This window comes from Phyllobates terribilis, unplaced genomic scaffold (genome assembly GCF_046119375.1).
Source record: "Phyllobates terribilis strain yellow unplaced genomic scaffold, ASM4611937v1 Scaffold_9__5_contigs__length_417890890, whole genome shotgun sequence".
Lineage (NCBI taxonomy): Eukaryota > Metazoa > Chordata > Amphibia > Anura > Dendrobatidae > Phyllobates > Phyllobates terribilis.
Window position 1 is genome coordinate 169,796,357 of NW_027362769.1, and position 16,467 is coordinate 169,812,823.

Here is a 16,467-nt window from a genome sequence, read left to right on the forward strand (position 1 = left end):
AGTATTGTGACTCACCTTCCTCAAGCTCTCAAATGAGAGCAAAAATAGGCTAGACCGTCTTTGCAGTCTCCTGCTAATTAAAATCACCTGTGCCAAATGGGAGGAGCGCTGGTCCAAGAAAGGGGAAAGAATATGTAATGCCGCCCGCCCTGCTGGTGCATTGTCGCTGTGTGGCGGTGGTTGGCGCACGGCTCCGCTTCCGTTCAGGCAGGAAATGTTAGGACTCACTACGAGGTTCCCCGTGACGTGGCAGCGGATTCATACAGTCTGATCAGAATGTTAAACTAAGAACCTCATGTTCAGTTTTATATATTTTTGCCGAGAGGCATTAGATCAACGTATGTTTTTGGAGGTGCTGTCCATTCTCTTTTTCAGCTTAATGCATTAATATTGTATGTGACAGAAGATTGCCTGAACCAGTTTATCAGCAAACTATGGCTCTCCAGCTGTTGAAAATCTACAAGTCAGCAGCTAAGTATAGTGTAAGCAGGGGCTGAAGCTGCACCCACTCCCTGGGACCTAGGTGGGGCCCAAAAGTCCCTTTGGCCCATATGGAAAGTATCCTATTAAGTCCCAGGCAATTTTTCATTTCGTTACCTCGCCTTCTTCCAAGAACCAGAACTTGTAATTTTTCCATTGACATAGAGATATGAGCTTTTTTTTTTTTTTTTTTTTTTTTTTTAGATGAGCTGTAGTTTTGAATGACACCATTCATTTTGTCATATAATGTACTAAGGATTGGGAAAAAAATATTTACAAGTTCAGTAAAATGGGTTCATAGATAGATAGATAATAAATAGATAATTAGATAGATAGATATAGATAGTAATAGATGACATATATGATAGATAATAGATATGTGATATAGATAGATAATAGACAGATAGACATGAGATAGAATAGATACAAAGATAGATAATATATGATAAATAGATATAATAGATGATAGATATATAATAGACAGATAGATATGAGACAGATATGAGATAGATAATAGATATATAATAGATAATAGACAGATAGATATGAGATAGATAATAGATATATAATAGATAATAGACAGATAGATATGAGCTATATAAGATAGATAATATATAGCTATGAGAGATATTATACCCCTGGCTATTATAAGTCTTCTGTACCTTTCATCGTTCTCTTCTGCTGCACTCATGCCCCGCCCTCTTTCCCTGCTCAACCAATCAGATGGCGGATTGTGAGGCATAGGGGCGGAGGTGAGCGCTGATTGGTTATCACGCTCTAAAGTCTCGGTCTGGCATTTTCTGGACGTTTCTTCTCAGCTGACGGTGACGTCACAGGCGAACAGATATAACATCAACAAGACGAGAGCGACCGAGAGACTGAGGAGAAATAACAGCACAGGGAAAGTGAGTATGAACAGGGAGGAGGGGGACAAGTGTGACGTCATTTGGGGTAAGCAGGGGAGGAGGAGGTGGCACTGGAAGGATGACAGGCGAATTATTATTGGAATGGATTAATTATATTGATCGGTTAATAGGGGCTGATACAATGTAACAGTTTCACATATGACAGATGAGAAGAGGAAGATCCCGGATCCTGGGGAGTGAGGGGTTAATAGAGAGTGATACAATGTAACCCTGTGTGTCCTGGGGGAGGTGTGGGGGGGAATATTTACCAGTTCCTCCATTAGACCCCCCAGCTCTCCCAGTGATATGCACAGAGGTGAGAGCAGATGATTGGTCGGATGCTCCTGTCAGCAGGATTTGGGGTTGGGGGTTTCTCGCCATCATCCATCCTGCGACATTGAGATCGCGGCACCTGAATGTAACATCGTATCTGGTGATTTCCTATGTTACCGCATTGCGACCTGCAGCGACTGAGATTCAGGGTCACAAACGTTTCCAAATAAGTTGGATTTTCTGTCGCTGGCCGTAGACTGTAACGCGAGTGGCGCGCGCCTGTGCGTCTGCGATTGGAGTTTTTTTACAGTAAAATCGCAGCTGTAAAATATTCGCGCTATAGCAAGTCGCAGAAGTTATTGATGGCGCGACATGTTGGAGAATTACTTGTCGTGTGACGCGCCATTCTCAGACAAGTCGCGCAACCAAAAACATTCATGTAAACTTCTCTGCAACTATTTCAGAGCTGCAATTTTGCTGTAAAAAAAAAAAAATGGCCAAATTGCAGACAAGTCACATGCGATGAAGTCTGTGCCAAGTGATTCATTTGCGATTTGTGACCAGCGACAGAATATTCAGCACATTTGGAAACATTTGCGATTCTTTTTAGGTCAGTAAGTTGCAATGTCACACTATAAGGAATCATTAGATGCAATGTCACACTATAAGGAATCATTAGATGCAATGTCTCACCATAAGGAATCATTAGATGCAATGTCACACTATAAGGAATCATTAGATGCAATGTCACACTATAAGGAATCATTAGATGGTGTATCACACTATAAGGAATCATTAGATGCAATGTCACACTATAAGGAATCATTAGATGGTGTATCACACTATAAGGAATCATTAGATGCAATGTCTCACCATAAGGAATCATTAGATGGTGTATCACACTATAAGGAATCATTAGATGCAATGTCACACTATAAGGAATCATTAGATGCAGTGTCACACTATAAGGAATCATTAGATGCAATGTCTCACCATAAGGAATCATTAGATGGTGTATCACACTATAAGGAATCATTAGATGCAATGTCACACTATAAGGAATCATTAGATGGTGTATCACACTATAAGGAATCATTAAATGCAGTGTCACACCATAAGGAATCATTAGAAGCAATGTCTCACCATAAGGAATCATTAGATGCAATGTCTCACCATAAGGAATCATTAGATGGTGTATCACACTATAAGGAATCATTAGATGGTGTATCACACTATAAGGAATCATTAGATGCAATGTCACACTATAAGGAATTATTAGATGGTGTATCACACTATAAGGAATCATTAGATGCAATGTCTCACCATAAGGAATCATTAGATGCAGTGTCACACCATAAGGAATCATTAGATGCAATGTCTCACCATAAGGAATCATTAGATGGTGTATCACACTATAAGGAATCATTAGATGCAATGTCTCACCATAAGGAATCATTAGATGGTGTATCACACTATAAGGAATCATTAGATGCAATGTCACACTATAAGGAATCATTAGATGCATTGTCACACTATAAGGAATCATTAGATGGTGTGTCACACTATAAGGAATCATTAGATGGTGTATCACACTATAAGGAATCATTAGATGCAATGTCACACTATAAGGAATCATTAGATGCAGTGTCACACTATAAGGAATCATTAGATGCAATGTCACACTATAAGGAATCATTAGATGCAATGTCACACTATAAGGAATCATTAGATGGTGTATCACACTATAAGGAATCATTAGATGCAGTGTCATACCATAAGGAATCATTATATGCAATGTCTCACCATAAGGAATCATTAGATGGTGTATCACACTATAAGGAATCATTAGATGCAATGTCACACTATAAGGAATCATTAGATGCATTGTCACACTATAAGGAATCATTAGATGCAGTGTCACACTATAAGGAATCATTAGATGCAATGTCTCACCATAAGGAATCATTAGATGGTGTATCACACTATAAGGAATCATTATATGCAATGTCACACTATAAGGAATCATTAGATGCAATGTCACACTATAAGGAATCATTAGATGCAATGTCTCACCATAAGGAATCATTAGATGGTGTATCACACTATAAGGAATCATTATATGCAATGTCACACTATAAGGAATCATTAGATGCAGTGTCACACTATAAGGAATCATTAGATGGTGTATCACACTATAAGGAATCATTAGATGCATTGTCACACTATAAGGAATCATTAGATGCAGTGTCACACTATAAGGAATCATTAGATGCAATGTCACACTATAAGGAATCATTAGATGGTGTATCACACTATAAGGAATCATTAGATGCAATGTCTCACCATAAGGAATCATTAGATGGTGTATCACACTATAAGGAATCATTATATGCAATGTCACACTATAAGGAATCATTAGATGCAGTGTCACACTATAAGGAATCATTAGATGCAATGTCACACTATAAGGAATCATTAGATGCAATGTCACACTATAAGGAATCATTAGATGCATTGTCACACCATAAGGAATCATTAGATGCAATGTCACACTATAAGGAATCATTAGATGGTGTATCACACTATAAGGAATCATTAGATGCAATGTCAGGAGTATGACTCCGCGGTCTCAATGCCGCCAGACACATGTGTAGCCCGACTGAGTGTTATGGGTACTGACACTCGGATGGTACAGCAACCCCTGTATAATGTGATACTGGCTGAACTGGAGTACACTGGGAGGAGGTATGAAACGTACTGCGGTAGTGATAAATTGTTAATATACAGGCTGTTCCTGAATGTGAGGTGGGGGAGGGGCGATGACTGGGTCAGGAATCTGCATTAGTTTACATGTTCTATATAATATGTATTGCTGCTTATAAATCACGTCTGAAAGGAGCATCTCCAGGAAGACGGCATGTGAGATATGTGGCATTTTGTAGCGTAATTTCTGTTCATCCTCCACCAAGTGATTATCCTGGGGGCTCTGCCTGTACAGAGGAAAGTATGTGCAATGGTTCAGAGGTGGATTAATAAGTTTGTCCAAGATCAGAAAAAGTCTAAGAAAAATGGTAAAAATAAAAAAAGAACCTGTGCCTGAAGAATCCACGGTCACTCCGGCGCCAGTTACCTGTGAGTTCTCTGCTGGTCTCCATCTACTTTCTTGCATTGATGACATTGTGTACATCCATGTGATTACTCTGGCCAATCGTTGGCCTCGGAGTGGTCTTGTTACATGTCTCCCAACATACCTGCTAATGCCAGTGATTGGCTGCAGTGGTCACATGGATTGATGACCTAGCAATGCTATAGAAAAAAAGTCATCCAAGACCAGCAGGGCCACTGAAGCGGCAGCAAATTTATCACATATTATCAATTTCTTCCCACTAGTCAATTTTCTGCTGATATCAGAAAACCCCTTTAAAGGTGGCCATACTGGTTTTCCCAAAGTGAAGGAAGAATAGGACATTGCTTCACGGTTGGTGGAGGTCCAACCACCACGACCCCCATTAATTCTGAAAATAAAGAGGTTGCAGGGCTGGTCTAGTCCTGTGCCCCTCTTACATGTGACTGCGGGAACAGACCGTGAAAGGGCCACAAAACCTCCCCAGCACCCGTGGCCCCTTCATTCTATGCAAATGGTGAGGGCCTTAGAGGTTGGATACCCCCTCAAGCTATTCCTCTCCACTTCCCCCAGGAACGTGAACACTAGACTTAGTGAATAGGAATATGCTGATGATCATAGGTATGCCCTGCTGAGGACCACCCTGTATTAGCCATGGTACTCCCCTTGGCAGGTTCTTCAGAATGAAAGTGTTTTTTGTGTCTCCTGAGTGCGGTCTAGGGGCTTGTCTACACCTATGTCAATGAATGTATATAAATATACATTAGGATCACCCTTAAGGGCGCCGTGTCTCCAGGTCAGACAGCCTCTCCAATGTTCCTTATGGGTTGGGGTTTGCTTGGGGTTTTCTGCACCTCAGTGTAAGCCAATCATGGAGGAAAAGGGTTAAATGTCATGCCATCCTTCTCTCCAAGAAGGTATTGTTAGAAGGAATTGGCACCTGGGGAGGGGTATATTGTAGCATGACCCAGCAGGTGGTCCTATTTTGGATATGGGATTTCCAGCTGGTTTCCATGTTGGGGGTGCACATTATAAGGCTTTGTGCCCACAATCAGTAATGCCAGCGTTCTGGATGCAGCGTATTTTCGCTGCGTCCAAGATGCTGCGTTGTACAGTACAAGCACAGTGGATGGGATGAATATAAATATCATGCCCACTGTGCTTTTTTTTTATGCTGTGTAAAATCACCTGCGGTGCGGGTCTCCAAGCCACATCACGTCAGTTTCTCTTGCGGGAATGCTCAGTCTTCTGTATGGAATTTCCCCATAGACTTGCATTAGATACAGCAAATCCACAGTTAACAAGCGTTGTACCCAAAATGTTGCCATGCAGATCTGATGTAGTCCACGTTCCCCATTTCTGTCTCCGGCAACTGTGAATAGCAGTAAAGTGACCGATGTTCACAGGCGCCAGATACTGACGACAACGGTCAGCGAGACCCAGCGGCTCTGATGATTGTTGTCGTCACTAGTCTATGGAGAAATTCCGTGCAGAAGACTGAGTGTTCCCGCCAGAGAAATTGACATGCTGCAGTGTAAAAAAGAAGCACGGTGACCAGGAGATTTCTATTAGTCTCATACTCTGTGCTTGTACTGCACAACGCAGCGAAAATATGCTGCGTCCAGAACGCTGGTATTACTGATGGTGGGCACGCAGCCTAAGGGTGTTATGTTCAGGGTTATCACATCCTCCAGAAAGTCCCAAGTTCCTAATAGCAGTTGTCTCACTCGATCGTGTCGATCTGGACTGGCAGACATTCCACAAAATAGGTCGTGACACCAGTGTCACATGCGCCTGGCATCTGAGATATTTCAGATGGAACATGAGCACAGCAAGCTCCGAGCGTGGGATATGAAGCGTTAACAGCCATCCATTTATAAGGCAGGATGTATTTTCGTAATGGATGACGGGTTGTCAGATGCTTGTGTGTCAGTTTCCAGTCTCATAAAACATAATATAAAAGTGAAACTGTAATAAAAACATTGTTCTGTCCCTTCTGTTAGAAAGCCCCCTGACAGAGTGACCTGCAGATGTAACCCATTCAGAGAGAGTGCCAGCAATTTCCCTGCAGTGCCACCACAGGTGAAAGGCAGTATTACAACTGCTTTTATTGAAGGCACTAGGCTGACTATGTAATGCATCATAGTCAGCCTAGTGATCAGGGGTGGATTAAGAGTAGCAAGGGCCCCAGGCAGTTTAGAAGGTGCCCCCCCCCCCCCAACACACACACCTGATGTATCACATGTCACATGATCCCCTGTGATAGATCATGTGATAGTTCATGTGAAATTAATTTGGCACAATATTAATATATTAATTATAATACTTGTTTTTACATTAATTGTATGACTTAATATTGAGCACAATTAAGTATGCTGACATCCCCTATATACCGTATGAGACCCTACATAAAATATGAGCTGCCACAATCCTCCCATACACAGCGGGAGGCCGCGCGGCGCCATCTGTACACAGCGGGAGGCCGCGCGGCGCCATCTGTACACAGCGGGAGGCCGCGCGGCGCCATCTGTACACAGCGGGAGGCCGCGCGGCGCCATCTGTACACAGCGGGAGGCCGCGCGGCGCCATCTGTACACAGCGGGAGGCCGCGCGGCGCCATCTGTACACAGCGGGAGGCCGCGCGGCGCCATCTGTACACAGCGGGAGGCCGCGCGGCGCCATCTGTACACAGCGGGAGGCCGCGCGGCCCCATCTGTACACAGCGGGAGGCCGGGCGTAGCCATCTGTACACAGCGGGAGGCCGGGCGTAGCCATCTGTACACAGCGGGAGGCCGGGCGTAGCCATCTGTACACAGCGGGAGGCCGGGCGTAGCCATCTGTACACAGCGGGAGGCCGGGCGTAGCCATCTGTACACAGCGGGAGGCCGGGCGTAGCCATCTGTACACAGCGGGAGGCCGGGCGTAGCCATCTGTACACAGCGGGAGGCCGAACGGCGCCCCCCAGAGACAGCTGGAGGCCGCACGCAGTCACGCGCACACAAACATATACAGACATATACATACACGCATAAACACATTTGAAACACAAAAATACATATAAACAGACATCACACAATGATATCTGCCTGCACACACACACACTCACTCACCATTCCCCGGCTTGGCTCCAGTCATCCAGCTCCTCTCCGGTGCAGCAGTGCAGGGCGCACACTGTGTGATGTCATGCTAGCAGACACGGCCGCGCACAGGGCCGTGTCTCCTAGCTGTGACGCGGCCGAAGAAGAAGCAGCGGCCCTGTGCAGATGCTGGGGGAGCGGTCCGGGGGCCCCCCGCCTCTGCCTGCTGGTATGTGCCGCATTGGCGCCGCACATATTATAATGAGGGCAATCTGGCCATGGGCCCCCCAGAGCCCCGGGCCCTGGGCGGTAGCCCAGATTGCCCTCATTATAATCCACCTATGATCTTGCTAATAGTGAAGGGTCTTCAATGAGACCCCTTCTGTTAACAGATTCTCTAACAGAGTGTTGGAAAAAAAGTGTTTTCTAGCTTAGACAATAATACTAAATCCCTGCACAGTGAACGGCTGGATGTGCCACTGGGCTAAAGAAAAGTGACTGCAGCCAATTGTGAATGATCAGTATAGTTTCCACAAACTTGCATGTAATCTTATCAGTGATGAGCTTCTTTCTCCACTTTGGAGCCACTTTCCCTCCCTCTTGCCTCCAGAACTCACCATTCACTGTAAGGCTTGGTGCCCACGATGCGTTTTTGATGCAGATTTGCAGCGTGGAAACACTCCAGAAACGCATTGCATGCCTTATCCCATGACTTCCTATGACATTCTGCAAGTTCTGTGCACATGGTCAGGATTTTTTCTGCACGGATTTTACTCGCAGAAAAAATACGGACATGACCAATTCTTTTGCGTTTCTGCATGCGTATTTGCCTATACAATGCATTGGAAAAACGCATGGCAAAAACGCGTCAAAACGCATGTAAAAACCGCATGCGTTTTTCTGCCAAGGAGATGCAGAAATGCTCAGGAAAATTTCTGCTTCATTTCTGCATCGTAGGCACTAAGCCTAACAAAACAAAAAAAGGCAACTTACTGAGGGATCAAGTTACAGTTGCCCATTGAAGTCTATGGAGTGGAGGGAGGAGCAGAGTGAAACACAGGCAGATAGAAAAATAAAGATTATGCTACTGCTTTATCTTGCCTCAGAGCTGGATTCACAGCTACAATGCTTAGTATTTATGCATAATGTCCTGCATGCTGGTATTGCTTCTTCTGAACATGTGCTATATAGAGACAGGAGAGCAGAAATCCCTCATGTCTGTGTCCTGTGTATGGGAGACATCATAGCAGCTAGTCTCCTCCATCCATTAGTTCAGAGATAACAAAAAAATAGAGACACTGCAGAGGGGAAAATGCAGGATACACGTCATATGAAGGCCAGAAATAGTGTTATTCCTCTGGTTCACATACATGACCGCCTACTCTGAAAAGTCGACAAAATGGTTTAAGATATGTCCTAGCAGTATATCATTACATTGTAAGATGAGTGTACCTCTTTAAAGGGGTTGTCCGACCTTAAGCTACAAGTCTGCAGTCATTCTATGTGACTGCGTCCATCATGCACGCTGTGAGGATTATCTGGTGTCGGGGTCGGCTGTCATGTGACATATGTGATATGCTTACTCCTGGCCACATTCTGACTAGACTGTTGCATTGAGTGAGGCTGCGCCCAACTAGTCGGAATGTGTCCGTGAGTATGCGTATTTGCAGATCGCATATTTGTGGTCACATGACCGCCGGAACTGAAGAATCACAAGTGGAGTGACGTGTTGTAACTGCAGACTTTTTGCTTAAGACCAGACAACCCCAATTTTTCTATGGTAGTTCTGGAAATTCATTAGCTTTCACTGCATTGACTCGGGGGGTCACTAAAGACATCCTGCTTTAAAGGGGTGTTTCAAGTAACTGTGACCTGCTGCAGTGCCCTGGATATCCAGGTAGCCAGGACTATCACGTTGCACGGGAAACCTGGAAGTGGATGCGGCTGCATTGTTGGAGCCCCTTCATCTCCTTTGCCCTGCACAGCGTTGCCCCAACCCCCAGCTGTGCAGGGAACAGTGTCCAGTCCCATTCACTTCAATTGGGTCTTGCTGCAGTTCCCTGCACAGCGGGTGGCCTGGGCAAAAAGGGGGAACACTGCTAACATCAGTGCTGCAACTGTTTTCATTCTCAGGATTAGTGGGAATCCCAGAGGTCATGCACCCAGCGATCAGAAGTGACGGCATATCCCATAAGGGGGGAATCCCCCTTTCTCTAGGGTCTAGCAGGCGTCTAATACATGGCATATAAGAAAGCTTAGTAGTGTGATATCTGAGCAGCACAGAAGAAGAAAGACGTCTCTTCTGCTGAATGATTTTTATAGAGCCGAGAACTGCAGCTCCATTATTCTCATTGTCGTCCCTGCTGGTAAAAATAGAGTTTGACGTCGTGTTCCTGCGGTCAGGTTTGCATGTTCAGGTATCACCTGAGGCTTCCAGTTTCACTCGTTAATAAGAGAAGAGGGGCACAAGCTGCCAAGTGAGAGTGGCATCGTAATACATCATCATACCAATCTCACCAGCCGTCTCTTATGCCATGCCCCCTACCCTTTTTAGTCCCACTCACTGTTTCCACTCAGGACAGTTAAACTATTCTGAAATCGCTGATAACAGGGAACAATAGCAGTCTACTAGCATCTCTTGCTCATTGTTATCAGCCATTTTAGGAAATGTAAGGCGTGCATATTTTAATAATTGTATTCTTTTAAACTGGACCCAATACCTGAATCCTCCAATTTTTATGTTATCTCTGTTGATTGTTGATGGTTTTAACTTAGTTGTGAGAAGGGAATGGTATTAATTTAATGTCCTCCCTGTTTCCTGAAATATTATTGCTGAGGATGGGAAGGTCGGAACTTTAGGGGAAATCAGAGCATCTGTCACCTACTATTTCTGTATCTGATACATTGTAAATAGTGAATCACTGAAGTATCTCTAACCTCATCCCTTCAACTTTCCAGAGATTTCCTGTCAATCATGGGAGATTATTATGAAATTCTCGGAGTTCCCCGAAACGCAACCCAGGATGATATTAAACGAGCGTAAGTTATTCAGCTTCTCTATGATTAGTAGTAATATGAGAACTCCTATTATACAAGGAACATTGCCAGACACAGATGCATGAACATAACATAGGATTCCATACATGTCTTATACTTTATTGCTGGAAAGGAAATGGTAACTACTCCAAGCATATATCTGACGGAGACAGGAGTGTATAAGAATATAACTGCTATGATACTACCCCCTGTATACAATAATATAATTACTATAATACTGCCCCTATGTACAAGAATATAACTACTATAATACTGCCCCTATGTATAAGAATATAACTACTATAATACTGCCCCCTATGTACAGGAATATAACGACTATAATACTGCCCCTATGTACAAGAATATAACTACTATAATACTGCTCCTATGTACAAGAATATAACTACTATAATACTGCTCCCTATGTATAAGAATATAACGACTATAATACTGCCCCTATGTACAAGAATATAACTACTATAATACTGCTCCTATGTACAAGAATATAACTACTATAATACTGCTCCCTATGTACAAGAATATAACTGCTATAATACTGCCCCCTATGTACAAAAATATAACAACTATAATACTGCTCCTATATACAAGAATATAACTACTATAATACTGCCCCTATGTGCAAGAATATAACTACTATAATCCTGTCCCCTGTGTACAAGAATATAACTACTATAATACTGCTCCTATGTACAGGAATATAACTACTATAATACTGCTCCTATGTACAAGAATATAACTACTATAATACTGCTCCTATGTACAAGAATATATAACTACTATAATACTGCCCCCTATGTGCAAGAATATAACTACTGTAATACTGCTCCTATGTACAAGAATATAACTACTATAATACTGCCCCTATGTACAAGAATATAACTACTATAATACTGCTCCTATGTACTAGAATATAACTACTATAATACTGCCCCTATGTACAAGAATATAACTACTATAATACTGCCCCTATGTACAAGAATATAACTACTATAATACTGCCCCCTATGTACAAGAATATAACTACTATAATTCTGCTCCTATGTACAAGAATATAACTACTATAATACTGCCCCTATGTACAAGAATATAACTACTATAATCCTGCCCCCTGTGTACAAGAATATAACTACTATAATTCTGCTCCTATGTACAAGAATATAACTACTATAATACTGCTCCTTTGTACAGGAATATAACTACTATAATACTGCCTCCTATGTACAAGAATATAACTACTATAATTCTGCTCCTATGTACAAGAATATAACTACTATAATACTGCTCCTATGTACAGGAATATAACTACTATAATACTGCCTCCTATGTACAAGAATATAACTACTTTAATACTGCCCCTATGTACAAGAATATAACTACTATAATACTGCTCCTATGTACAAGAATATACAGTAACTACTATAATACTGCTCCTATGTACTAGAATATAACTGCTATAATACTGCTCCTATGTACAAGAATATAACTACTATAATACTGCTCCTATGTACAAGAATATACAGTAACTACTATAATACTGCTCCTATGTACTAGAATATAACTGCTATAATACTGCTCCTATGTACAAGAATATAACTACTATAATACTGCCCCTATGTACAAGAATATACAGTCATATGAAAAAGTTTGGGCACCCCTATTAATCTTAAGCTTAATGTTTTATAAAAATTGGTGTTTTTGCAACAGCTATTTCAGTTTGATATATGTAATAACTGTTGGACACAGTAATGTTTCTGCCTTGAAATGAGGTTTATTGTACTAACAGAAAATGTGCAATCTACATTCAAACAAAATTTGACAGGTGCATAAGTATGGGCACCTCACCAGAAAAGTGACATTAATATTTAGTAGATCCTCCTTTTGCAAAAATAACAGCCTCTATTCGCTTCCTGTAGCTTTTAATGAGTTCCTGGATCCTGGATGAAGGTATTTTTGACCATTCCTCTTTACAAAACAATTCCAGTTCAGTTAAGTTTGATGGTCGCCGAGCATGGACAGTCCTCTTCAAATGATCCCACAGATATTCAATGATATTCAGGTCTGGGGACTGGGATGGCCATTCCAGAACATTGTAATTGTTCCTCTGCATGAATGCCTGAGTAGATTTGGCGCGGTGTTTTGGATCATTGTCTTGCTGAAAGATCCATCCCCTGCGTAACTTCAACTTTATCACTGATTCTTGAACATTATTGTCAAGAATCTGCTAATACTGAGTGGAATCCATGCGTCCCTCAACTTTAACAAGATTCCCGGTGCCGGCATTGGCCACACAGCCCCAAAGCTTGATGGAACCTCCACCAAATTTTACTGTGGGTAGCAAGTGTTTTTCTTGGAATGCTGTGTTTTTTTGCCACCATGCATAACGCCTTTTTGTATGACCAAACAACTCAATCTTGGTTTCATCAGTCCACAGGACCTTCTTCCAAAAAGAAATTGGCTTCTCCAAATGTGCTTTTGCATACCTCAGCCGACTCTGTTTGCGGCGTGCTTGCAGAAATGGCTTCTTTCGCATCACTCTCCCATACAGCTTCTCCTTGTGCAAAGTGCTTTGTATAGTTGACCGATGCACAGTGACACCATCTGCAGCAAGTTGATGCTGCAGCTCTCTGGAGGTGGTCTGAGGATTGTCCTTGACTGATCTCACCATTCTTCTTCTCTGCTTTGCTGATGTTTTTCTTGGCCTGCCACTTCTGGCCTTAACAAAAACTGTCCCTGTGTTCTTCCATTTCCTTACTATGTTCCTCACAGTGGAAACGGACAGGTTAAATCTCTGAGACCGCTTTTTGTATCCTTCCCCTGAACAACTATGCTGAATAATCTTTGTTTTCAGATCATTTGACAGTTGTTTTGAGGAGCCCATGATGCCACTCTTCAGATGAGATTCGAACAGGAGAACAACTTGCAAGTGGCCACTTTAAGTAGCTTTTCTCATGATTGCATACACCTGACTATGAAGTTCAAAGCTCAATGAGGTTACAAAACCAAAAAAAGTGCTTTAGTACATCAGTAAAAAGTAGGTAGGAGAATTTAAAACAAGAAAATGATAAGGGTGCCCATACTTATGCACCTGTCAAATTTTGTTTGAATGCAGATTGCACATTTTCTGTTAGTACAATAAACCTCATTTCAAGGCAGAAACATTACTGTGTCCAACAGTTATTACATATATCAAACTGAAATAGCTGTTGCAAAAACACCAATTTTTATAAAACATTAAGCTTAAGATTAATAGGGGTGCCCAAACTTTTTCATATGACTGTAACTACTATAATACTGCCCCTATGTACAAGAATATAACTACTATAATACTGCCCCCTATGTACAAGAATATAACTACTATAATACTGCCCCCTATGTACAAGAATATAACTACTATAATACTGCTCCTATGTACAAGAATACAGCTACTATAATACTGCTCCTATGTACAAGAAAATAACTACTATAATACTGCCCCCTGTGTACAAGAATATAACTACTATAATACTGCCCCTATGTTCAAGAATATAACTACTATAATACTGCCCCTATGTACAGGAATATAACTACTATAATACCACTCCTATGTACAAGAATATAACTACTATAATACTGCCCCTATGTACAAGAATATAACTACTATAATACTGCCCCTATGTACAAGAATATAACTACTATAATACTGCCCCTATGTACAAGAATATAACTACTATAATACTGCTCCTATGTACAAGAATATAACTACTATAATACTGCTCCTATGTACAAGAATATAACTACTATAATACTGCCCCTATGTACAAGAATATAACTACTATAATACTGCCCCCTATGTACAAGAATATAACTACTATAATACTGCTCCTATGTACAAGAAAATAACTACTATAATACTGCCCCCTGTGTACAAGAATATAACTACTATAATACTGCCCCTATGTACAAGAATATAACTACTATAATACTGCCCCTATGTACAAGAATATAACTACTATAATACTGCTCCTATGTACAAGAATATAACTACTATAATACTGCTCCTATGTACAAGAATATAACTACTATAATACTGCCCCTATGTACAAGAATATAACTACTATAATACTGCTCCCTATAAACAAGAATATAACTACTATAATACTGCCCCTATGTACAAGAATATAACTACTATAATACTGCCCCTATGTACAAGAATATAACTACTATAATACTGCCCCCTATGTACAAGAATATAACTACTATAATACTGCCCCCTATGTACAAGAATATAACTACTATAATACTGCTCCCTATGTACAAGAATATAACTACTATAATACTGCTCCCTATGTACAAGAATATAACTACTATAATACTGCTCCCTAGGTACAAGAATATAACTACTATAATACAGCTCCCTATGTACAAGAATATAACTACTATAATACTGCCCCCTATTTACAAGAATATAACTACTATAATACTGCCCCCTATGTACAAGAATATAACTACTATAATACTGCCCCTATGTACAAGAATATAACTACTATAATACTGCTCATACGTGCAAGAATATAACTACTATAATACTGACCCCTATGTACAAGAATATAACTACTATAATACTGCTCCTATGTACAAGAATATAACTACTATAATACTGCTCCTATGTACAAGAATATAACTACTATAATACTGCTCCTATGTACAAGAATATAACTACTATAATACTGCTCCTATGTACAAGAATATAACTACTATAATACTGCTCCTATGTACAAGAATATAACTACTATAATACTGCTCCTATGTACAAGAATATAACTACTATAATACTGCTCCTATGTACAAGAATATAACTACTATAATACTGCTCCTATGTACAAGAATATAACTACTATAATACTGCTCCTATGTACAAGAATATAACTACTATAATACTGCCCCTATGTACAAGAATATAACTACTATAATACTGCCCCCTATGTACAAGAATATAACTACTATAATACTGCCCCCTATGTACAAGAATATAACTACTATAATACTGCTCCCTATGTACAAGAATATAACTACTATAATACTGCTCCCTAGGTACAAGAATATAACTACTATAATACAGCTCCCTATGTACAAGAATATAACTACTATAATACTGCCCCCTATTTACAAGAATATAACTACTATAATACTGCCCCCTATGTACAAGAATATAACTACTATAATACTGCCCCTATGTACAAGAATATAACTACTATAATACTGCTCATACGTGCAAGAATATAACTACTATAATACTGCCCCTATGTACAAGAATATAACTACTATAATACTGCTCCTATGTACAAGAATATAACTACTATAACACTGCTCCTATGTACAAGAATATAACTACTATAATACTGCTCCTATGTACAAGAATATAACTACTATAATACTGCTCCTATGTACAAGAATATAACTACTATAATACTGCTCCTATGTACAAGAATATAACTACTATAATACTGCTCCTATGTACAAGAATATAACTACTATAATACTGCCCCCTATGTACAAGAATATAACTACTATA

The 16,467-nt window shown here is 40.7% G+C and overlaps 1 protein-coding gene across 2 annotated transcripts in view; it reads left to right on the plus strand.

The window, feature by feature from the left end:
- The first annotated feature begins 1,240 nt into the window (after positions 1–1,240).
- DNAJB2 (DnaJ heat shock protein family (Hsp40) member B2) overlaps positions 1,241–16,467 on the plus strand; it is a 29,137-nt gene continuing 13,910 nt past the window's right edge. For both annotated transcript variants that reach the window (XM_073647339.1, XM_073647338.1), the window contains exons 1-2: positions 1,241–1,385; positions 10,818–10,898. In XM_073647339.1, coding sequence (XP_073503440.1) covers positions 10,834–10,898 — 65 coding nt within the window. In that variant the 5' untranslated portion in view covers positions 1,241–1,385; positions 10,818–10,833. The remainder of the gene's footprint in view (positions 1,386–10,817; positions 10,899–16,467) is intronic.